This window comes from Euprymna scolopes, chromosome 30 (genome assembly GCF_053919585.1).
Source record: "Euprymna scolopes isolate OS-2025 chromosome 30, ASM5391958v1, whole genome shotgun sequence".
NCBI classification, from domain to species: domain Eukaryota; kingdom Metazoa; phylum Mollusca; class Cephalopoda; order Sepiida; family Sepiolidae; genus Euprymna; species Euprymna scolopes.
Genome location: NC_136511.1, coordinates 11,197,360 through 11,224,859, shown reverse-complemented (window position 1 = coordinate 11,224,859; position 27,500 = coordinate 11,197,360). Strand labels below are relative to the sequence as shown.

At 33.7% G+C, this 27,500-nt stretch overlaps 1 protein-coding gene across 6 annotated transcripts in view; it reads left to right on the top strand.

Moving 5' to 3' along the window:
- The window catches only part of LOC145254652 (inositol 1,4,5-trisphosphate-gated calcium channel ITPR3-like), a 1,190,449-nt gene that overhangs the window by 690,425 nt on the left and 472,524 nt on the right, over positions 1–27,500 (top strand). For all 6 annotated transcript variants that reach the window (XM_080113294.1, XM_080113292.1, XM_080113293.1 and 3 more), the window contains exons 15-18: positions 1,634–1,759; positions 4,868–4,918; positions 9,561–9,641; positions 18,941–19,126. In XM_080113294.1, the coding sequence (XP_079969420.1) occupies positions 1,634–1,759; positions 4,868–4,918; positions 9,561–9,641; positions 18,941–19,126 (444 nt within the window). The remainder of the gene's footprint in view (positions 1–1,633; positions 1,760–4,867; positions 4,919–9,560; positions 9,642–18,940; positions 19,127–27,500) is intronic.

Below are 27,500 nucleotides of genomic sequence, written 5' to 3'. Positions count from 1 at the left end.
ACTAAGCAAATTAGTTTTCAGGATATTATAATTTCATTCACCCCAGAAACAAATATTTATAAGATTGATTATTTCGAATCAACCTTGTCGTCTGTTCGATATCTGCCAATCTTTAAGTTGAGCTAATCTATTTCGTGTTAAATTATATTAATATTTATTTTTACTCTAACTTGCACTGAAATTTATTAACGATTCGTAAAATAAAATATTCTGTATATTTGTAACATTGAAGAACTTTTATCAATAAACTTTAATCGTTGTAAAAGTTAAGAAATTATACATTTTAATACTATGTTTAATAACTACTGAGCCAATGGGTCAGTGGATTTCGCACCAATGAAACCTGAAAATCGGATTTTCCAAAAATCAGGTGTTTAGTTATTTGTAGGCGGTTCATGCGGATCAGTTGCATAGCTGGATGGAAAACTGCATGTAAAAAACAAAAACAAAAAAAACTGAACAATAATTTGTAGTAAAATAAGACGTTAATGGAGGTCTAAGATAGTTTAAACAACACCAGAACAGCACTAACAAAACTTAGAAAAAAGACACTCTCTGAACTATGCGAATGTTTATCGCGTTTGCTCACATCACCGGTAAATCTATATCTTTCACTCATTATGCTATTTTGAAAGACAGTATAGGTTTCTATCTTATATTGTTTTTTGTTCATATAAAACAAAAGGCTGTGTATATTACTCATTACCAGTGATTAAAATGGTTCTCGCAATATTTTGAGGTGTTTTCGATTCTTCTATACAAAGAGAACCCATATCGGGCTGAATATTTCTGATGGTGGATAACGGAACAAATCGGCGATGGCTGAAGCATTTTACGATTTGAAAATTGCGAAATCCATGTATAAAAAACAAAAAAACGACATTAAACACAAAGTCGTGCAAAAACAAAAATTGAAACCAATGCAACCGGAAAGGGTTGAGTAGGTTAACATTGGTTTCTTTATTATTATTATTATTATTATTATTATTATTATTATTATTATTATTATTATTATTATTTAAGTCGCTAAAAAAGAATAAGTTGGAGAAACTTGCTAAAATATTGAATAAAACGTATTATGCAAAATACAGACTGTACTGAAATAGTAACATTATTTTTTAGACACCCATTCTTTAGATGGGGACGATAGGGCATTTTTTCTTAAATTTTAATCTGTATTCTTACGTTAGAATTTAATAAACAAAAAAAATACCGTAAAAATTGAATTTAACTTAAAATTATTAGGTTGGTGCAAAAATAATGTCGTTTTTTTATATATAGTTGAACGTCAAAAACGGCATTATTTTTGCACCAACCTAATAATTTGTAAGAAATTGCAATTATTATTCTGCATAAGCACCGAAAAAAAGTTGATTAAATTTTTTGAAGAATAGTTTTGAACTTACTTTTAACACAAACTTTTATTGACTCGAACTTAAAGTAAGTGGAAAAATTATTCAATGTCGGTACAAATTTACTGTTCGGCGACGGTTTGTCCATTTTCGGTATATCGTAATCGAAAATATTCGAGCGGGTAGGAGTCGCATCCTATGCAAGTACCTTGCGTCAACTCATTTTGTGACGTTTGCTTTTAAGATCAAGTCAATTCCTTTTTACTTATATTTCTTTCCAGGTTGCCGCCAGCGGAGAGAGCATGTATGACGATGCCTTCACCATCCACATGGTGGAAATGGAGAACGAGGACGAGTTTAATTTTGTCGCAGGGATGGTGCCTTACCTGCTGAACCTCATCAAAGACGTAAGTGAGAGTTTCTGAAATGTATGGGCTCAGCTAAAGATAGTGAAATTTGACAAATAGACATCGCTACTATTCATCTTCATAATAAATCTTCTACTAGTAAAAAAAATGACCGACAAGAGTATGCTTCGCCTGTGTTCGCACTCGTTATTTATCTATTTAACGCTAATATATAAAAATATATAAAATTGTAGAATTACGTATATAAATTATGCTTATCATTTTATGTGCTTTTAAGAATAAAAAATAAACACTCATTATTTATATTATTTGGATTAATCGGACTACTGTTCTCATCTTCAGTGTTATTTTCACAACGTTTCGGTCGATGTAACATCCAACCTTCTTCAGGTGTATCTTGTCGAACTCGGGAATGTTTCTGTCGGACTCGGGAATTTGGACGGAATTTGCATGGCGATAAATTACGCTAAGGTCCAGTATCTCAAGATCCCATCATTAAACAGGCTTAATTTAATTTAGATTATCTTAATATTAATAATAATACTAAATAAGTTTACTAGATTTTGGGGCCAATCAAACAGTGACAAATAGAAAACCTGTACTTTATAAGAGCCATAATCTGAATGCGATCAAGGCTTGTCTGCCATTGTTTGAGCTGATGTTCTTTTCAAAGCATTTCCATGTAAAAATTCAAAGGATGTGGTTCAGTAAATATAATCGCAGGAAGGGGGGAGATTATTATCCAATCAGATACGGTGAAAATAATAGCATGTGTGCATACGGATGAATGAAATAAATTCTTTCATCTATATGGGTGAATTGGAGCTGAGAGTTGGGAGGTTGGCTAATGAATCTGCATCAAGATTGATCGATTTATGTATCCACACATATATGTGTGTGTGTGTGCGTGCGTGTGTGTGTGTAAAGCATAAAACATATATATAAAAAAACTAACAATAATCTATATATCTATAAAAGTGAGAACGTGTTTATGAGGACACTTTTCAACCTATATACTCAGCGAATTTTTCTTTTATAAACTTGAAATTTGGTACATAGGATATTCAGAAATGTGAAAAAAAAGTAATATGTTTTTATCCGGAAAAACGGGCTGCAAAGGAGACAAAATTGATGCGTGGGGATCGTCGAATTTTTATCTGTTTGCTAACTGTTCCACGGATGTACATGTGCGAACGGTTCACATGGCAGATCTATTATGTTAAAAATAAGTAGGTTTTAAAATACTTTTTAAAGATCAAGTAAAGCTGGCCTAATGGTTATCATACTTGACTCACTGCCTTTAGGTTTTGGTTTCGATCTCAGCTTGAGTAATTTTTTGTTTGCTTTACTTACAAGTAGTGAATTGTTTTAAAACATAATACTCGCGTGAACTCAGTTTCTGTATGATTTAAAATATAATATTTATGCGTATTTTACGAGTGGGCAACGCCGATCGGTCTGCTAGTATTATTAAAAAATGAACATACGAGGGGGTTGCAAAAATAATGGCTCTTATATTTATTCCACCCTAATAGATCAGAGGAGGATTGCAATTTGCATTGTTATGGTGACTGGACTTATGCATTCATGGCTTGAAAGTTTCATCGTTCTGCTACAGATATTGACGGTCTAGGTTTCTTAACTGTTTTCGTTTTGATGAGAATTTACTCTGAGATAGAGAAAGAGAGAGAGAGAGAGAGAGAGAAAAGAGAGAGAAAAGAGAGAGAGCTAGCATTTTCTTGGCTAATTATTTATATAACATGTGCCTGTGCTTTAACCTTACATGTCACCCAACTCTTGGAAAGATTATGTTTTACAAATTTGGCGCATAACATGTATTCAATGTGGCCCTTGTAAAATTTCGCACTAGCTCACCTATTCACTATTTACATAAGGTCTCCAATATGTAACAGCAACCTTTAATAATAATAATAATAATAATAATAATAATAATAATAATAATAATAATAATAAATAATAATAAAATAATAATAATAATAATAATGATAATAAAATAATAATAATAATAATAATAAGAAGAAGAAGAAGAACTTTTAAGTGTTGAGACATCATGCTGAACAAAGATGGCGGCAGTAAATCAAATCGGCGAAAAATCAATGCAGTAAAGATTTCGAGTATTGGGTAATTCTAAGTAACAAAGATCGTCGAAATCATTGGCGGCATACCCTCATTAGAAGTAAAAACATTTTAACAACAGCAATAATATTAATAGTAATAATAATAATTATAGTAATAGTAATAATAATAATAATAATAATAATAATAATAATAATAATAATAATAATAATAATATCAATAATAATAGTAATAATAATGAGAAGAAAAAGAAGAAGAAGAAAACACAATTTAACACAATTTCCGTAACATATGATACCTACTCCCAAAAGCGTATTCCATGCCTCTACCGCTCAATGCTGTAAAAATCTCACTCTAGCATATTTAAAGTACCATACTTATCTAATAATCCCCTGCACAATCCTGCCCCTCTCCTCTAATGTATACTCCTATGCAAGATCCCCTAATATGCATATTTCCAAACGTTACATCAATATTTTGTTAACTAGCACTTTCCTTCCTATTCTGTGTCATTTAGAAAAAAAAAATATGAATTAAAAAAAAAGGCAAATAAAAAGCATATGTTGCTCTACTTCGGTATTGAGCACTCTTGTATTAACCTCGTTAAAACGTATCCATGTTTAACCATTTTATAGATGTTCTACGTTTTTGATCCAACTTGAACCACATGCATTCAAATTTTGAGCAGGTCTGAAACGAGCAGTAATGGAGGCGAAACGTATTCTTTGTTGCACTTAACTCCCAGAAAAACAAGTATATTTAGTCAAATGAAAATCTATTATAATTTATAATAATTTTTATGTTTGTTGTTTTGTAGCATCTCTATGCATGAACAGGTTACGTGTGTTGAGTCCATCGACGAGGGTCGACACTCGGAGACATACAAAGAAGCAGTATAATTTTGAAATAAAATATATAATTTGACGTACGTTGAATGTAAAAAATTTTGTTTGGTTAATTTGTTGCTAAATTGCATTGTTCTGAATCGAGATTTTACACGAGCGTCTCAATTGACATTCTTTCAAAACGATCTCTTGTTTTGTCTTGTAGAGAAATGACGGGCATCTTTTGAACTCCAAGAAAACACATGCCGTATTAACAGTAAGTATATTGTGACGCAATTTGTTATATCCATAACATTTTTATGGAACTCGCACGAATCAAAGAATACAAGCACTTAATGTAAATAGCAAAAAAGATGATTATCACAAAGACAGCAGATGCCTTTTAATCATAATCTTGAAAAGACCAAATCTATAAGTATGGAGGAAACAGCTAACAGGAAGAGAGTTCTACAAGCATGCAGTTCCTGGGAAAAAAAGCTGCCGAAATAGGAAGTGGTCTTATAATGAGGCATCAAAACAGTAAATTGGCGAGGACCACTATATTTTCACATCAAACGAGACAGGAAAAAGAAGTAAATAATAAACGATTCTGTAAACACAGGTCATAATAGTATTTAACAAAAAAAGACTGAGACTAGCAACACCGCATCTGTAAAAGATATGGTGCGGGGAAGAAGAAAAAGTGATTAGAATTAAAGTCTGGCTACGTAATCTACAGGATGCTTCCACAAAGTCTGGCTACATAATATAGCTAGACTTTGTGGACACCCAGTATATATGTATATGTATATATATATATATATATATATATATATATATATATGTGTGTGTGTGTGTGTGTGCGTGTGTGTGTGCGTGTGTGTGTATACAAAGTGTCACAATAAAATGTATACACTCTTTAAATTATCTCAACTTGCTACATAAATACGCTATACCACGTCCCCAAAAGGATATTTAGGAATAAATAATGGTACTTCCAGCAGGATGGAGCACTTCTCCACTATCATCATTACATAAGAGCATATCTTGATAGTCACCTGCGGAACAGATAGTTATGACGAAGAGGAAGTATCGAGTATTGACTACGCTCACCGGACTTAACCCTTCCCCATGGATTTTCTCTATATTTTGCGGGCGGGGCGTGGGTGGGGGCATGTTAAACACAGGGTTCACACCACAATACAAGCTATAATAAATGAGTTGAAAGCAATCATTGAAAGATGATGTGTTAACATACCAATTGAACTGATTAAGAAGGTTTTCGACTCAATCAGTGAGCGTTGTCATCTGTTCATATACAACAATGGCCAATAATTTAACAATTTCTATAATTAGCTGGTTCCTATATTTGTTCACAGTATTTTGACCTACGAAACTTTCCTTTCTTTTAATAAATGTTTCTTTCTTGTAATAAATGCTTTGTGGTCATTTAAACGGTGTACACATTTTATTGGGACACCCTGCGTGCGCGCGCGTACACACACACACACACACACACATATATATATATATATATATATATATATATATATATAAAGAGAAATAGTTAATAACACATGTTAAAAACACTTTGAAAAAAGTTAAAAACATATTTAATCTGAAAAGGAAACACTTAATAAGTGGATAGTCCTTAATCCGCGGAGTTTCAAAGAAATACTTTCCTTCTCATCAGAGGGTAGGAAATTAGCAAAATGCGGGATCGGATTTTGCATACAAAAGTATTTGATGAAACTGCAAGTAAGTCAAAAATTTTACTTGATAACAAAAAGTGAAGCAGAAGGAATATGGTAAAGTAAAAGGTGATTTCACGTGAATGAATAGTTAGGTGAAAGGTAACGTATCCAATGACGGTAAAACCCAATTTATTATATATATATATATATATGATGGATTCTCCGTCGATTTTCGGCGTATGAGACTCCTACAATTGACCTGAAAGTCTAGAACTCAGCGTGTCGACATTCACTTAGACGTATGTGGCACTTTAGTCCTGCTAGAGACTTGCAATGGCGACCGCAGTGGTGACAGACATATAAATGCGAGAATTTAGCTCCACATTGCTCAGTATTATTTTTTGACTTGACTCTCGCTTCTTTTAGTTTTTCGATGCAAAACGCCGAGAACTCCTTGATTTTTCTGTCACACATTTCTATCCACTTCCTTCTGTCTTTTGCAGTTAGCTCAATGTTGTTATATTCAATATTTAGAACCTGCAAATTAGACTTTATTTTGTCTTTGTAACGCAACCATGATCGTCCCACGTTCCGACGGCCTCTGTCTAATTGGCCATACAGGAGTTGCTTCGGTATCCTATCATCATCCATTCGCATCACATGACCCGCCCATCGCTGCGACTGGATTAAGAAGCTTTCGATGTTGCTGATTTTATAAAGTGTGAATAATTTCGCATTTGATATTTTGTCTTTTTAAGTAAAACCGCAAATGGCACGTAGACATCTCTTATGGAAGACGTCAAGTTGCGAAATTTGTTTTCGGTACGGGGTCCACGTCTCCGAGGCATACAAAAGTGTGGACAGTACCACCGCCTTATATACATGATTTTTTGTCTTCAGGCTTAAACCCCAAACATTCCATAATCTTGTGTGCAGCTTGCCAAAGGCGCTGCTTGCTCGGGAGATACGGTTGATAACTTCATGGTCAAGAGATGCACTTGAATCAACCACACTTCCCAAGTATGTAAACTTGTTAACATACTTCAGGTTTTCCCATCTACCTGAATCGACATCTGAGGAAAATTGTGCACGGTTTTTTTCTCTTTAACACCCTGTACTTGTTTTGGTGTAGGTGGTGGCTGGTAGATGACTTCCGTTTTCTTTATACTGATTGTAAAGCCAACGGCTTTACATGCAGTAGAAAACCGATTTACAAGATGTTGAGCCTCCTACCGAGAAGTCGCGACAAGGGCAGCGTCATCTGCAAACAGCAAATCTCTTATAATGGTTCTTCGGAGAAGTGTTTTCGCTTTGAAGCGTTGTTGATTAAAAATCCCACCATCTGTACGGAATTGGAAATGAACGCCAGTGTCAACATCTGCAAATGCATAACAGAGAAGTAAAGGGCGAATAGTACTGGAGCCATTACACAACCTTGTTTTGTTCCATTGGTCACATTGAAAGGCTCAGAAGAGTCCCCATTGGACATCACTGAAGCCTTCATGCCATCATGGAAGGATTTTATAACTTTGAGCATATTGTCAGGTATACCAGTTTTCTTAAGGATTTTCCATAAGGAAAGTTCGGTTGACAGTGTCAAAGGCTTTAGTAAGATCAATGAACACTATGTATAGCTCTTTTCTCTTTTTTTTTCGAACTTTCTCAGAGACCTGTCGCAGAGAAAAGATCATATCTATTGTACCCCGAAGAGAGCGGAAACCACACTGCGATTCGGGATATATCTCATCTACAAGATGTCTGATTAATCTGTTGATTATTAGTCTGGCCATGATTTTTCCAGAAATTGATAGCAGAGATATGCCACGATGATTGTCACAGCAATTCCTCAAGCCTTTATTTTTATAAAGATGGTAAATTGATGCATCTTTAAAGTCCTGTGGGACTTTTCCAGATGTCCAAATGGACACGAAAAGTGCATGTAGCTTTCTGGCCAGTTTATGGCCACCATATCTGTAGACTTCCGGTGGCATACCGTCATTTCCTGGTGCTTTACCCAATGATATCTGTTCAACTGCTGCAATTATATATATATATAGTTGTTTGTTTTTTTGTCATAGCGATATGTTTTGAATGGATTCAATTATTTACGAAAGTGCATTTTTACCTAAATAATTTTCCCTTTAACCAATTTGGTACCCCCACATGGGGAGCGGTATATATATTATTTTTAAAATATAATTATTTACTGACACGTGTTTCGTCGTCTACGAATCATGATTCAGCCACTCTGATGAGTCGTAGACGACGAAACACGTATCAGTAGATAATTATATTTTAAAAATAATATATATATATATATATATTTAAATAAGGGAGTAGTCACCAACAATGTGTATTTTTCAACATTATTTTATTATTCCGTGTCTTGGTTTTTCATTGAGAATTATATTTGGATCATTGTAATAATGTTTTTAAGTCATTGAAATCGTTTTATGGTATTGATTTTAGACAGTTTTTAGGATGGTGGCTTTTGTAGTGGAGGTATTGTTGAGTGTCTGTGGGTTTGTAGTAGATGTCTGTGATTATGTTGTTGTATTTCATTGTTACTAGGATGTCTAGGAAAGGTAGTTCTGTGGGGCTTTGTTCTAGTGTGAAGTTTATTTTTAGGTGTAGATTTTGTAGCAAAGTGTGGATTTCAATGACTTAAAAACATTATTACAATGATCCAAACATAATTCTCAATGAAAAACCAAGACACGGAATAATAAAATAATGTTAAAAAATACACATTGTTGGTGACTACTCCCTTATTTAAATATACATCTTTCTTTCGTTGGAATTTCTTAACCCATTTTATATATATATATATATATATATATATATATATATATATATATATATATATATATATATATATATATATATATATAGCTTAATGTAAAAGGAAAAGAGAAAGATCAATTTCACAAAAGGAAACTTATATATATATACCGGTGTCTCCTACAATCTGGATTATACTGTCTTTCTAAGTCATTTAGGAAGCAGGATGTGCTGGTAGCTTCATGTCCTTCCAGAAAAACGTTTTCTCTTTTATCATTGTTTGTTCCATTGGTTAATTTATGTTGTTTTAACAGATATACATAATCGGTAATCTTCAAAGCGTTGATTTTCGTCTTGTGTTAAGAAATAAACTCCATCCCCTATTGACTGTTGTTATGTTTTTTATTGTTGATTTGATTTTTTGTTTCTTGTTTTGTTTTTTAGGCAATGGAAGAACTACGATTGTTTATGCTAGTTGGAGGATTCACGGACAAAAATCGCCAAAAACTAATGCGCAATCTCAGGGTGAGTTACAAATCATCTGTCACATATTCTCAATCTGAATCATCTTAATGGTACTAATACCTGGATTTGATTGTGTCCGTCTATGGAGACATGTTAGTTTCTGAAATATTTATTAATTAATGTATTAATAAGTATTAGAATACTTATTGTTACAATTTCATAAAAATAGAAGATATCTGAATATTCATAAAGTATTTTCGATACATTTTACTTACCAGATATATCAACATAGCCCAAAATTTTACATTTACATATATAAACATATACAGAAAACGAAGCTATCAAAACTTAAATAGTGATATAGAACAAGAGGGGCAAAAGTAGCAAGCCTATTTGTAGTTATTGTACCGAATGATGCTAAAACAAAAAAAAGAGAGAGAAGCTAACAATATACACGATCTTATGTACGATATAAAAAGAAACTGAAATATTAAGAAAATCGTCATCATTCACGTAAATCTGGAGGAAAACGGACTCATGATAAAATTCTCAACAATGTGTGAGAGAAATATAAGCAATTGCACATTAAGGGAATATGTATCAGGTGGGATATCTCATTCTCGGAAAAAATAATAAATATGCACATATATTTTTTTGAAAATTCATGGATGTGTCTGTTCAGCAAAAAAAAATGTAGTAGTTGAAAGGGAGGCTCGAACCCATACCGCGAAGGAGGAAAAGAGCGGGGAAAAAACCCTGACGTCTATGCTGTTACGACCACCACCAAACCGGAAGTGACATTTTTTAAAGTTAAGGCCAGAAAATCGAAAGGAGAGCATGACTTTCAAAAATATCGGCGAAAAAAGCGACTCACCCTCTAGAAAACTGCGCAATTAATTGAAATTAATGTTTTTAGCCAATTTTTCGATATTTGTCCTTTGAAAGGTCGGACTTTAAAACGATACTGATCTTCGTAAAATCCGTCGCCTCTGTCGAAAGTTTTAAGCAGACATGCAAACATACATACATACATACATTTATATATTGGTAACTAAAAATTTTCGACCCAAACCGTTTAAAAAGCTTGCTCTATCTCTGAATACCCTTTATGTAAAATGTTAAATGTTTAGACCAGAAATTGTTTGAGTAATTTGGTAGAGACCGCAGAGGTCAATTGTTTTGTTAACTTTGACCCCTATTATGACCCCTTAGCATTTACTATTTTGAGCTCAAATCAAGTTATTAAATTAGATCCATGTCCAAGGAACCTATATCTAAAATTTCAAGTGTTTAGACCCAAACTTGTCGGAGGAGTTTGGTAGAGTTCTCAAAGGTCAAATCGTTGAACTTTTACCCCTTAACAGCCAAATTTCTGACAGAAAACCGATTGCAACGATTTCCCCAAATCTCAGTGCCCTGTATATCAAATTTTGAGTTTGTAGACTTATAATTGAGAGAGTTATTGAGTAGGGAAATGTACACACATACACACACACACACAAGCAGACACACAGATACACAGACACATTCACTTATATATATATATATATATATATATATATATATATATATATATATATATATACTAGTATATCAGCCGGACGTTGCCCGGGTGTTTGGAGGTGTATTAAGCAAAAAAAAAAAAGGTCATTTTTTTTAATTTGCCCCCTATTATAACCCCTTAAAATTTATTGTTTTGGACTCAAATCGAGTTATTAAGTCAGATCTATGTCCAAGGAACCTATATCTAAAATTTCACGTGTTTTGACCCAAAATTGTAGGAGTTTCGTAGAGTTCTCAAAGGTCAAGATGTTTTTTACCTTTTAAACGCCAAATTTCTGGCCGACAACGAATCACATCGATTTTCCCAAATCTCAGTACCCTGTATATCAAATTTCGAATCTGTAGGCTTAAAATTGACAGAGTTATTGCGTAGGGAAATGTACACAGACACACACACACACAACCACGTTCACATTTATATATATATATATATATATATATATATATATATATATATATATATATATATATATATAATAGCATGGGTGCCCGGCGTTGCCCGGGTGTTTTGAGATGTATGCTGAGCAAACGGTAATTTTTTTAACTTTGCCCCCCCCCTATTATGACCCCTTTAAATTTATTGTTTTGAGCTCAAATCGAGTTATTAAGTTAGATCCATGTCCATATCTAAAATTTCAAGTGTTTAGACCCAAAATTGCCCAAGGGTTTTGGTAGAGTTCTTAAAGGTCAAATCGTTGAACTTTGACCAGCCAAATTTCTGGCCGAAAACCAATCACATAGATTTTCCCAAATCTCAGTACCCTGTATATCAAATTTTGAGTCTGTAGACTGAAAATTAACAGTTATTGCGAAGGAAATGTACACAGACAGACAGACACGTTCATATATATGACAACTCAGTATCCGAGATAAAACAATAATATAAGAAAATGAAGTCTAAAGTCTGTAAATAAAAATTTGCAAGTTTATTTTTCGTCAACGAATACAAATGAAAATTAATTTCTGGTGTCTTTATTCCACGAAGTTTCAGTTTATATTTTCATGTGGATTATTTTTAGCAAATTGAAATTCATAGGTTGTTTATAAGTGTAGAAATTTTGCTGGTTAGCACATGAATTGAAAACTAAAACTTATGAAAGAAATCATATTTGTATGAAAGCTGATAAAAGACATGGCTTAAAAAGATGTTACCAATGAAGTCGAGGTTTGATGTCTGCAAATTAAAAAGAATAGTACAATCCAAAGAAAATGAATAATGTCTTTTAAACTCGTGATTTTCTACTACCACAACAGAAATGCCCTATGGCTGAAAGACATGAAGTCGAAGAATTATAGCAAATCGAAAAAAAGAATAGAAAACGGAATCGGCAAGACAATTCTAAGAACAATATCAAACTGGTCAGCACCGATGAAATACACGGATACTGGTTCAAAACTCCATGACACTACATGAAAGGTTGATATAAAACTTGAAAATATATATCCACGAAGCAGGCTTGCTAGAATGGATAACCAAAAGAACACTGATACAAAACACACCGTGAAGGGAACCACCCCCAGCAATTACAGGTCCATAACCTGCTTATCAACCATCTGGAGGATCTTATTAACTGCGAGAACAAATTTACCATATTCCTTAATAATTGTCGACTACTTCCCAAGAAACGGAAAGGATGCCGAAAAGGAAAAAGCGCAACGCAACATCTACTATACATAGCAAATTCTGAAAGAGGTAAAAATTAGAAAAAAGGATACAGCCATAGTATGGATCGACTATAAGAAAATGTATGACAGGATTCCTGAAATATGGATAATAGAATGATTGAGGGTGTATAAAATATCGTATAATATTATCAATCTGATTAAAAATGCGATGACAATGTAGAGGTATATATTATTTGATTGGAATTCATTATTGAGATGAATATTATTTATTAATTTTATTTATTGCGGATCATTATCCTCATCTTTTCTTAGTTGTTCCACCACGTTTCCAGGTGAGAATTGTCTGAAGATAGCGGTTTCGATCCTACCCAAAGGCAGCCAGAGGCTTACTTGGTCAAAACGTGGTGAAAAAACATAAGGATAATGGTCCGCAATAAATGAAATTATCAATGCAGAGGCTCGAACAAAAAGCTGAAGGTTAATACATAACTAAGATAAAAATACAAAGAGATATTTTCCAAGGATATTGTCTATCACCACTACTGTTCATCAAAGCCCTGGTGCCTCTTCACACTATACTTAAGTCGGATACAAGTTTACTAATATAGACGAAAGAATGAACCACCTAATGTATATGGATAGCTTGAAACATTTCGCAAGAAACAAATCAGAAACTAGAGATGCTAATAAACACAACCAGAATCTTCCGCCAGCATATTCAAATGGAATTCGTCATGGAAAAGTCTTAGTTATAATAAGGGGTACACAAGTGAAAGCAGAAGGAATGGAATTACCCAAGTATGGGGAAAATTGGCGAATAAGATACTTATGGGAATTCTAAAAGCAGGTACGATAAAATGAAAGGACCTTATCCATGAAATTATTAATATGGTGAATCAACTCTGGTACTCTGACTTCTTTACCCTTCCAAGACCCCTCATCATCCCTCACAGACTCCCTGCCTTCCTTGAATCATTTATATTACTCAAAAACTGATGATGCAAGATTTTTTAAAATCAGTCTGAAATATTACATACGTTTTTGTAACATTTTCCCCCCAAATTTAAAACAGAATTTTATTGCATATCGTTCTTCGAAAGTCCAGATTGCATTTTTGAAATTCACCAGCTGTGACAATCAGGTTTTAGAAGGGTGAATTCCAATTCCTGCTGTAGCTGTTCATTTTAACTTGAAATCATAAAAAGGCCAGTCATCTACATAGCAAAAACATACTTAATTTTAAGAGTCTACAACAATTTTCAATGCATGTGCAAATATGTCTGAAAACTTATTGAAGGCTCTTCGTATATTGAACCAAACTTAATAGTTCAACTGTACACACACATACACACACTTCAAGGTGTTGTTTGCTCTTTCCGCTTATCTCGGCATAGTTTCCAGTTGTCCTCGACTTTTCTTTGCCACTGGATCCAAACAGTGCCGATTAAGGAGAGGTGTGATTGGAGATTGCGCAACCCTTGCCTTACAATTTATACGTGCAGCTTCCCCTGCAAGGGTATTCTTTGTCTTTCGAGACTGAACGGAAGCATCGATATATATATATATATATATATATATATATATATATATATATATATATATATATATATACTAGTGTATAGACTTTCAAACGGCAGGTTCACACTTCGTTGAAAACTTGATGACGGAAAAGGTTTCCGAAAATTATCTTTAAAATATTCTAACGAAAAAGAAACACAATAAACGAATTGGAATCTACCTTGCTTTTTCCAAGCACTCAGAACGGATTAGTAAGGTACACATTGTATTGTATTTTTGAAATTTTTGCCCTAGTGTGTATAAAATTGTTCACCAAATAACACACACACACAAACACACACACACGCACACACACACACACACACACACACACACACACATATATATATATATATATATATATATATATATATATATATATATGAAATGAGCTTAGGCTATACTTTTCGCACATGATGACATTAATCAATCACTTTTTCGTTTTATTTATTGTGATAGGATTTTTTTTAATCGCTAATTAGTATTGAAAACGATTACATAGCAGAGACATAGACACACATTTTTATCCAGAAACATTACATAATTCCATCTTAGACATACGAAGAAGACAATAAAACCTTGCAAAATACGTTGAATCCGCAGTAAATACGTAAGCGTAGTTGAAAGTAATATCACCTATTAGAATGGTGATGAGTTTGAGTTAAGCTGCCTTCTTCTATAATGGTTGCCCGATTTACTGCATCAAAGCGAAAATGACGTCAGTCAAATCTGAAAATACAGAGGTTGTCACGTAATTTGTTTTATTCTTATAGTTAGATGTAATTGAAGTAAATGATGATAGCTGGCTACCAATACATCATACAAACAGTTCAGTAGAACTGAAGTTCAGGTAATTAATTAAGGAATTGTTGCATCGCCTGTGGCCACAAAGTTTGCATTTTACGTATCAAAACAACTACCGCTCACGCTGCATCTTTATATAAGTGTTTTATGTGCATATGTTTATATATTGGTCCCACGATTTATGGGAGAAGGACCCATGTTTTCAGTGGTGTCCGTGCGTCCGTGTGCCCGTTAGTCTGTACTATTGCCAGATAACCGTCCATTAGTTTTTCTGGAAATTTCGCTACAAATTTTATTTCATTAAATAGATGTGCACAGTAAAAAAAAAAAATGGCGAAAATTCCCGTTCCGTCACCAGGGCCTCAAAACAGATCAAAATGCCTCAAAATAGCCCAAAATTATACGTTTTATCAATTAACTTTTGATCCATCCATTTGATTTTTCTGAAACTTTGCCAAAATGTGGAGCCCATGTTTTTTTTTGTATATGCAGCATCAAGTTCTAAAATAATTAACCGGTCATTTTGAATTTTGGTTTGGTTGTTTTGTTGAACGGAAACCCCACGATATCATTATATCTTCTCTAGATAGAACAGGTGCTACCCTTAGATCATAGCCAGCAGACCTAGAAGGTATATTTTAGTTTCAAGGACGGCCCAAAAGCGATGTCACTTTCTTCTTCTTCTTCTTCTTCTTCTTCTTCTTCACGTGTGCCGTCGGTAATCGGGAGATTCTATTTGTTAAAAAAAAGGAGGATAGAAGGTTATAATATACTACGAACATTAAATTAACGTGTTTGTATACTGATTTTATGTTCGTAATATGTTTTCTACCTCCCTTTTTTTAATAAATAGGATCTACCAATCGAATAATGTATAACCTGGAAAGTGTGACATACGTACGTACGTTAAAGGTAATACGGTATTAATATATAGATTCTCGAAGCGGTTGCTATCAACTTATGACAACCTTGCAAGCAAAAAGATTACACCCTCAGCTTTTAACTTATGCCTTTACGTTGAGAATGTTTTTTTTTTCACTCCACTTTTTTCTTCTTCTTTCGTTTTTGTTTTATATACTTGATAATTAGTTATGATCTTTTGATCGCATTTTTAATCGATATTTACTATCGTTATTGCAGTTACCTTGAAAAAGATTAACCAAAAGATATATAAGAGACATTTTTTTAATTATTTATCTGCTCCCTTTGTTTCCCTGTTTTACTATATTAAATGTCGCTTTTATGTAAAGAAAAAAATTATTTCGAAGTGATCCGTTTTCTCTTCCTTTCATGTTACTACGCTCTTTTATTAATATAAATTTAAAAAAAGAAATTACCTCAACTATTGATAAATAATGATTTGCGCCTACTGTTATCCAATACTATATATTATTATATGATATTATATACTATTATATAATGGTATATACAATTATATAATGGTATATACGATTATATAATATTACATACTATTATATAATTTTATATACAATTACATACTGTTATATACTATTATATAATGTTATATATTATTACATATTATATATTATTATATAATATAATATGCTATTATATGATATTATATACTTTATATAATATTATATAATATATATTATTATATAATATTATATATTAATGTATAATACTATATACTATTATATACTATTATATTCTATTATATAATATTATGTACTATCATATAATGTTATATATTATATAATATTATATACTATTATATGATACTATATATTATCATATAATACTATATAATATTATATGATGTTATATACAATTATATAATGTTATATATTATTATATAATATAATATACTATTATATAATATTATATACTGTTATATAATATTATATACTACTATATAATGTTATATACAATTATATAATGTTATATATTATTATATACTATTATATAATAGTATATACTATTATATAATATTATATACTAATATATAATATCATATACTATTATATAATACTATATAATAGTATATACTATTATATAATACTATATACTATTATATAATATTATATAATATTATATATTATTACATAATGTCATATACTATTATATAATATTATATACTACTATATAACACTATATAATATTATATAATATCATATAATATTATATAATATTATATACTGTTATGTAATATTATATACTATTATATACTACTAGCAGGCTGCTTGTTGTTGCTCGGTCCTAATATACGCTTAAATATGATGCTGTCATTCATACAGATCTCGTATTTATTATTTTAGAAGAAAATGTTCTGATGCGTATTATATCGTACCTAATATATAATATATGTAATGATGATTTAAAAATTTAAAAAAAATGATTTTGAGGCCATCAGCTCGGATCTACATAAGTCATAAAAACAAATCCAACCACAGTTATTATTTAGCGCTTCAGTTCTCGCTGATACTGTCTGCACTATCGCCAGATGAATAAAAAAAGCTAAAAATTAAGCGACTTCAAGAAAAAAAATGTATCTAAACCCGTGCTCAGATTTATCTCTGCCAAGGTCAACTTTTTTTTTACCCCTTAGCAGTTATTTTTAAGGTTAAAAGCCAAATCGAAAAGATGGTACAGGTCCATATATATCAAATTTCAACTATATAAATCAAATATTCAGAGAGGAGTTTGGTAGAGACTTTTCGCATACACGCCGACAAGGTCACCTTAATACGTATGTATACATATACATATATATATATATATAAATATGTCCGTGTGCTAGTACTTTTTAATCTTAAGGTCTACGCAATTATGCAGAATGTAGAAACTATGCAAAAATAGAATTCAGCGTAATAGTTAAATGAAACAAATCATCCAATAGTAATTAATTTCCTCTCGTTTTTCAAATATATATAATGTAGTCGCTCGCATATCCACGATTGAGTATATTAAAAAGTTTGTTTTAATGAATTTTAATTTGAAAAGTAGGCTTTTAATATCAATGCCAGGGCGAGAAAAAACTGAACTTAATAGGTGTACCAGAAGATATACTCAGCGTTTCCCGGTATTAAACGTAACTTTAAAGTCCTTAAAAGATGAAATAAAAAAAGAACAGAACCTGAGATGAAACATGTGCATGCAGGTATTATGTTTTTTTTTGTTGTTGTTTTTTAAACAGTTCACATCTTTACGCCATAAAAATCCCCGAGTTGGAGAAGATGTACCTGCAAACGGTCAGAGATTACATCAGCCGAAATATATGAAAATATAACTGAAGATGTTTGATCGAAATAATAGCATTTGAAAATTACTGGACCAACAGGTCACAGATGGTTTAATGAATAACTAAACTTCACACCATGAATGTTTACTTAAAATGATGTTTAATAGCAGATAAGCATGGTTGGTTGGTTGGTTGTTTTTGTTTTACGACATATCAACCCTTTTCGGGTTATTTAATGCCGAATCAAAAGATTTTGAAGAAAAAAAATTTTTTAATAAAATATTTGTTGTTTTCACGTCGGTTTCTATTTAACCCATAGTTGGGACCCTAACAGGTACTACCACTCCGGGTCAGAGTGGACCTGGGAGCAATGGTAATTAAAGGGTGGCTCCACACTCCCCAAAGCCCACAAGCTGGGGCTTCACCACTGAATATAGTTTAAGGTCATATCCAGGCCCCCCATTGAGGGACTTTTACCCTCTGCAGGGGGGCAGTCAGCGTATTCTAATGCCCCACTGACAGGGCCGAGATAAACATGGAGAATAAAGCATTTCAATAACGTTTGTGTTTTTTTTTTAATTTTATTTATTTATTTTTATTTTTTCAGGTCATAGATTTGCTAGTGAAATTACTTCAATGCAAACTCGACGGTGTGGCCGATGAAGCAAATTTAATACAGGTTTTCAAGGAAGCCTACGAGATCCTCTACACTTATATGATCGGAAAAAGCCGCAAAAATGCACTTTACTTTGCTAAATACATCGAGTTCTTCCAAACACAATTTACACAAAAGGTTAGTAAATATTGCTTCTTTTTTTTTTTACATTTTATGAAGCCTTTTTATTTTATTAATTGTTTTTATCTTGCATCTTTTTCTTTTTAGTTTTCTTCTTACTAAACAAGGCGTATTACCACTGACGCGTAAGTAGTAGTGATAGGGATTTGATTTATATGTAGAAACTTGGGTAGGGCGTTAAACAGTCAGATGTTTGTTCACATTACATTTAAATTTCTGCATGTTCCTATATTCGAGTAAATAGCTAGCAGTGACGAACTTTCAAAGAGAATTCGTTTGCGTAAAGAATTTATTGGAGTTGGAAATTTGCCAACAACAAATGAAAGAATAAGATTTGACTGCTGATCGGGTGGATCAAGGGTATCTATGTTAATGGGAGTGCAGATGCAGGAAACTCATCGGAGCACATTCTGTGGAAGTACCTGTAAAACTGTAATATTGGGGGAGTATAACAGCACTAGAATAAATATTTTGTATTGCCGGGGGTATATATTACAACCCTTATCCATGAGTGGCTTCCGGACCTTGATAAGTGGTGACAACCTTGTGAAAGAAAAACATATCCTCGCGCTACGGCGAATGATTGAGGAAGTAAATATCCCTAACAAGAAAGCGATCATTATTTTCGTAGATTTCCAGAAAGCATTTGATTCAATACACAGAAGCAGGACGATGAAAATATTGTAAGCTTTTAACGTTCCACCAAATCTACCCCAAGAAGTAACTAAGATCTATGAGAACACAAGGGCAAGAGTAATAACACCAGATGGAGAAACAGAATTTTTTTAATATCATTGCTGGAGTTTTACAAGGAGACACATTAGTACCTTACCTCTTTGCCATAGTACTTGATTATGTTCAAGAGAAGAGGAGCACAGACGAAAGAGCAAGCGTGTCCAACGAATTGTTATTACTCATCTCGATTTTGCTGATGACCTAGCATTACTGACTGAGAAAATTGTCAAGCTCAGCAAGTCCTAAGCCAACTGGAAGAGGAGGCACAATTGGTGGGTTTGTACTGCAATGCCAGGAAAACAAAGATATAGGCCTTAAATAACGTTGACCCAATTGCAGTGAAAACAATTGATGGGACTCTACTCAAGATTGTCGAAAACTTTAAGTACCCACGAGCATGGTCAGACAGCACTGAAAACGATTTTGAAGTGAGAAAAGCACTGGCATGGAGTGCATGTCACAAGTTGAGGAAGATATGGTCATCCACCTTCTCAGAAAAGTTGAAAGTAAGACTTTGTGTAGACTTTCGTAGTAGAAAGTCCTCTATGGTGCTGAGGCATGGACTCTTACAAATGCGCTGAAGAAGACACTGGGCGGCTATTACACACGGATGCTCATGATAGCCCTCAATACATACGTAGCAAACCAACAGATTTATGGTGACCTACCATCAGTATCACTGAAAGTACAGCAGAGAAGGATGAAAGTAGCCGGTCACTGTATGAGACACAGTGAAGAGGAAGCCAGCAAGCTAGTTCTCTGGATACCAACAGGTGGACACCCAAACCGTAGTAGAAGAATGACTTACATTGATAACCTGTTACAGAAAACAGGATTGAAAAATGTTTGGGACATGCAAACTGCCATGCCAGATAAAGAGAATTGGAGAAGTCGTATAGATTCGGTGATGAAGCGCCCTGAAAGACGATGGAGATGAGAAATGGTGATATTACAGAGGCAGAACGAATATGCAATATTCGTTCACTATAACATGAAGGGAGTATAATATGTGCGTGTGTCTGACTCGTGTCATGTCTAGTGGTATAAAACTTATGAAACATACATTTTGACAACGAACATGTAACAAAAGGAACAAATAACAGTTATCTGAGGTTGTAACATCGAGCCAATAAGAGACACATACATACCTGATCAGTTTCTGATCTTGTTTGATGGATCCTCTTCTGGAACATCTTCAAAGAAGACATCCTGCTTAATTAACAAATATCGGGTTGTTTTTTTCAGCAACTTTTATTACCGATGTTTCCCCATTGGAAAGTCGCTGCTTATCCAAGGCCAACGCATTCTGATCTACTCTACTAGAAGCCATCAATGTCCAATTCAATCCGCTCTCGCTCTCTCTCTCTCCCTCTCTCTCTCTCTCTCACACACACACACTTCCGATTCTTTACTGATAAAAATGTACGTGTTTTTCCCAAACCTCTACCTAATTCCATGCCACTTTAAAATGAACTCTACCTAAGACTACGTCAGACTCTAGAGATCAACCTATTTTTAACTTATTGTTTATTTCTAACATTCTTTAATTTTCTTTAATTTAAAAACATCCTAACATAAACAATTTTTTTGTATTTATTTTGCTATGATAATCTTCTAGTTTTACAAATATTACATAACAATCATCGACTAGCAATACCTTCAGCGTTGTCCTGCTAATATAAAAAAAACACTACAGCGATGCGACACAAGCTGGAGTTTGAAAGTTCGGTTGCTATTATATCCACAAGGACCCGTAGCGTAACACATAAGTAAGGTTCAGTTCTAAATGACACTATTCTGGAGATAGAAGGTTCAATCCTCAATGCGGACGATACTCAGAATAAATTTGCGACTTATTTAAGAATTATATCCGGTCATGGCTGGCGAAACGAGCGCATGCTACCTCCGTAAATTAAATGAAGTGTTCCGTTTTGTAAATTCTTTGCATGTTTCCACGTTCAACAGATAGATTCCGAAGTTCGACAAGATACGCCCGTAGAAGGTTGGAGGTTGCAACGGCTGAAATATTATGGGAATAACACTCAGATGAGAACAGTACTTGAATAATCGAAATAATACAAGTTATTACGTTGCAGTTTTTTGCAAAGTATTCAAGAGAAATAGGTTAGTGGTTGGTGCACAGCCAAGGTGTTGCAACAATCCGCCAGGCATAGACAGATGATGATATCGCGATATTGCATAAATGTTTTCAAAAAATAAAACAATACAATGCGTTCAGTTGGAAATATATTCTGCCTAAGACACTCCCGTTGCGAAACTCCCATAATACAGTCATTAACATTCGTGACCCTTCCTTGACATCTAGAAATTCTTGAAATGCGGAAACCAAACCACAGAAACGTTAACCACTTACATATAGCTTGCAATAAAAATAAAACTATGCCATTGGAAACCCAGAGCACAGAAAATACAAGAAATTAACAAGAAAAAAATACGCCCCCTTATAGAACACAGGCACAAAAACAGTCATTAAGTGTAAAGTAAAATTGAAAGGCCAAAAAGAGGATATCACCAACCAGACCGCCATTAGATGTGTGTAGGGAGTACTGTTAAATATAAAGTAGTTGTCCATAATCAAGAGCGACTCAGAAACTCATTTTCATTAGTTATTACATCGAAGTGTAAGGAAGGATGCCACTCCTTTCCAAGATTACTCCACTTACTCTTGATTCCCACGTTATACTACTAGCTGTTTTAGTAAGGAGGCAGCAAGTACTATTTTAAATCGTTGGTACGACTTGGCCGAGAGTTGAACCCTGGACTCCCGACCAACCGACCAATTAGCTAACGCCATTACCGTTAGAAAGCAATGGTAAGCGTCTGCTGAGATAAGCCAAAATCATCTGCAATAGTTATCCATAGAAGAAAGAAATACTAGAAACCTGGGAAATCTTTTTTTCTCATTATAGAATAAATAATTGTAGTGACATTGATTATGTTCAGTATATATATAATTGTAGTGGTATTGCGTATGTTTAGTATATATATACATATATATATATGTATATATATGTATGTGTGTGTGTCAGGGGTGTAATTTCCGTTATAGACGCGTTGACTTAATTTGAATAAAATAAAATACACATCAAGTGCACTTGAAAGCCAAATTACAACGCAATTTTACGAAAATAAACAAATATTTTACTTGCTAGAAATTTCTAATTTTAGTATATTTAGGAGTAAAACTCCATCCTCAGTATCTTTTTACTTTCTTTTCTTCTTCTTCTTTCTTGCCATTTTGTAAAGTTGGAGAAAGAAAAGTCAATAGTAAGGACGTCTACTACTGACTTTTCTTTCTCCAACTCAATTTCAAGCAAGTAAAATATTTTTTTTAATTTTCGTAAAATTGCGTTGTGATTTAGCTGTCAAGCTCACTTGATGCGTATTTTATTTTATATATATATATATATATATATATATATATATATATATGTATATGTGTGTGTGTGTGTGTGTGTGTGTGTGTGTGTGTGTGTGTGTGAACACTGTTTCCGAATTAACTTGCCGTTGGCTTTCTACCACTATCTGAAGTGGTTTCGTCTGGGAGAAAACACTTGAAAAAGGTGTTAAATTTCTGTGACGTGAATGATTTTACACATGAATAAATACACATTGATCTTTATCATATAGTAGAGGATACTGGCGATTAATTTTGAAATAATAAACCGAATATAATTGCAAATGGAATAGTCATAATTATGGAATTCGATCCGCAAGTTAATCGGCCTGATTATGCGATAGCTCTTTTAAAACTGTTTTTTGAAATACGTGGCGGGATGCCAAACTCACATCCGAGTAATGAACAAACGACTTTTTGCGTTGGATTTATATTCTGACTGGTTCAGTTTCCGGCATCATGGTGGTGTGGGTGGTAGACATGATGGTTTCGAAAGGTGTCAAAAAGGTGTTTAGAGTTTGGGTTATGGTGAAGGGATGTGTTATTGGTTGTTCTTAATGGACAGGAAACGGCGATGGGGGGGTAATGGGGAGACGAGATATGGTGCGGCTGCCTGTGTCAAACTATGGCGGATAGAGTATTCGTTATGAAACCGGGTCACCTATAAAATTTAGTTTACTGTATATATACTATATAGTACGTAAAAGGATTACGTGTTTTCGGTGTGGCATGATCAGAATTTCGTGCACTTTTGCGATCGCCAGATCTCTAATGAGCAAATGTATTCCATTTGCCTCACTCTCTTACTTGTCAGGCTGGACATGCATTCAATCAGCTAGAGTTACAAGCATTTACGCTAATGTCCATGTAACCTACCTCCAGTAATCATTTCCGGCATTCTTTTTTTTACAAGACGGTATCTTGGTTGCAACAACAAATTACGAATAACATTGCAGGACATTTCAAGGTTTTATTTATGGCTCCAGAAATCGCTTGATTTATTGTAAGTCCAAAGGAATTCGTACTTGGGCCTCTGGAGATTATCTTTCTGGGGGTTTATGGTCAGCTAACATTGGAATTCTGCCAAGACGCAACACCGCAGCGATGTGGCAGAGTTTGGATGGCGCCATACAGGGTTTCCTAAACTTCAGGACACCACGGGGCCCATGACTAGGGTAAAAGTTTTTTTTTTTATGGAGCACTTACAAAATAATTCCTAAAATAAATATGAAAAACATTAATTTCAATTTTTAACACAAACTAATGATAATGTTTACAACCATTCGTTTTGTTTTTGATTAACAAAAAGCGTTGCGCTTTTTGTTAACTTATTTTCTGTTTCATAAACTATTCTGAAACTCTTTACACCTGTAGTTATGTATCATATCTATTTCCAGTAAAAAACGATCAATAATTAAATTTCTGCAGCTATTTAATGTTTTACAATATAAAGCTTGTGTTCCTCTTTAAGAAAGGTCTTTCGGAGCCCCTCAGCCTCTCCCACTTTGGAACACCCTACCATACAGTACGGCGCTTATAGTTTAGAAGTCTATTTTGCACGCTATCAAATAGGAAAAGACTAATAGTTGGCGTACAAGCCTACATTTGGCAGCAATACTCTCTTCACAGGCAAGTTGTTACCTTCTTTTACAAAGCAGTCACCACTTATCAAGGCCAGGAAACCACTAAAGGATAAAGGTTAATGAGTGTACAGTGGCCAAAAGGAAATGTCGTAGTAATCGTTAATAGTGTAAATTTGGTAAATTGGATTAGTTAAGAGGATGCTTCATCAAGAATTTATTCATTTTGGACTTGAAGACAACCATATTGTAGTCAGTTGAAAAGCAGGAAAAAGGAATAGAGTTTCACAGGCGAAAGAAGCTTTATTTAGTGTATCTACGTTTAGGTTCAGGCACAGATAAAAAGTGGGGGAATTATTGATAGTGATTTCAGCTAGACAAGTGTTTTTCGTGAAATTCAGGACAGGGGGATCATAGATTGGAACAGACGAGCACTTGCCATGGAAATAACGATAAAGCAGAGACAGGCTCGCAACGTCTCTTCTATGGGCAAGAGATTACAGGGAGGAGAAAAGGGCATTCCCCACTAGGCTCCAAAGTCTATTTTGAACTTTATCAAGGCAGGATAAGCTGCTTCTAGCAGCTCTTGTCCAGATGTAGCAACAGTGATAGATTTGATAAGTCTTCTATCTGAGTAGAGAGAGTCCATCTTATTTGCGATAGACTTGACAGCATCTCCTCTATACGTAATATATTTCATGTTGTCTGTGAATTCCAGGCTGAGAAGTTTAAATAGTAAACCTTTGGGAAGTATTCTGCCGGGCATGACGACGGGTTCTTGTGAAAGTTTCTTATATGGTCCCATTCTACTACAAGCATGAGGCAACTTTCGAAAAATTCATCCATTGCCTTAATGTGTAGGTATTAGATTAGACCCGTTATTGGAAAGAAAGCGTGATGTTATCAGCCTAAATTTCCAGAAGATAAAGACATGCAGATGGACTCACAGAAATTCTAATGCCCGTATATCATATATCATGAATATAAGCTTTATTAGCGTCCCTCGTGCCTCGTTCAACATTGGATGCAAATAACTGCGGCCTAAAATGGAGTACTGTTGTCGCATCCGGTAAGGTGCCTCGCCTCTTATAGCACCTTTTAATGCCTTGATAGATTAAAGAAGCAACTTCGAAATCTTGTGTGGAATCTTTTCTTCTCCTCCTTACAACCACTTTCTCACAGAAAGTCTCTCTCTGTTATATCGATTTTTCATGGGAGATACTCGACTGAGCTCCAATCTTTCCACAAAAATTCACAACAAAGCTTGCCTAGCTACAACCGCTCTCAATAACTTCCCTTTCTCACTCTGTGCACCTCAAATTAAACAGCGCTACCATAGGGGAATTACTTTCTTTCTTAGAATTACCCGTCCCTTCATCATGATACTATGACATAATCATTTTCAAGTTCAATGTAAAAGAAAAACTTATTGAACCGTGCTCATGAATCAGGTTATGCCCAATTTCAACTACCATTACGAATCATCACGGTGTTTCTCACCATCAACAAGATGAATTCGTTATGTAACCTTCTATCATTGATAAATTGTGACCAATTAGTAAATTAATAAAAAAAAACTCTTCAAGAGAATAAGATGGCAATGTTGAAACGTTGAAATAAAGAATTACGATTATGTAGTTGATATGTAATTGCAGGCAATGGTAAGGATGATAAATAAGAATAATCCTTCTTAACAGAAACAAATCTATATATCTATAAAAGTGAAAGTGTCTGTCTGTCTGTGTGTGTACATTTCCCTACGCAATAACTCTGTCAATTTTCAGTCTACAGACTTGAAATTTGATATAAAGGGTACTGAGATTTGGGGAACTCTTTGTAATCGGTTTTCGGCCAGAAATTTGGCTATCGAGGGGTCAAAGTTACACGATTTTACCTTTGAGAACTCTACCAAACTCCTCTGCCAGTTTTGGGTGTAAACACTTTAAATTTTAGATATAAGTTCCTTGTACATGGATCTAACTTAATAACTTGATTTGAGCCCAAAACAATAAATGTTAAGAGGTCATAATTAGGTCAAAGTTAAAAAAAAAAATTGACCCCTTTTTTTGTTTTGTTCAATATACACCTAAAAACACTCGGGCAACGCCGGGCTGAAATACTAGTATACGTGAAAACAGGAATTTCCTTAAGGACACACCTGCCGTAATACAAAATGGCCATCAAATGTGGAAACTAGAAAAAGCTATCAAATTGAAACAGAATGTGCGATTCCATTTGGAATTTTGACTTCATAATAATGCAATAAAATAATGATTATTACTGGCCTTTCATATATATATATATATATATATATATATATATATATATATATATATATAACTACTTCATTTACTCACATAAAATTAATATACGAAAGTATAAATTTATGCTTAAACTTTAAGTATTTACTTCAAAAGTGCTCAATACGTAGGTAGAGCTAGTTAGTAAGTTACAAAATATATACGGCGATTAAGCTACACTGAATATTCCGCGTTTCATCCACTCTAGGACTCTTCAGGCTTATGCGCGAATTTTGTGGTTGTCTGTCGTGTTTATATACGCACATTCTATTGAGATTTTAGTTAGCCAACCAGCTTATATATATATATATATATATATATATATATATATATATATG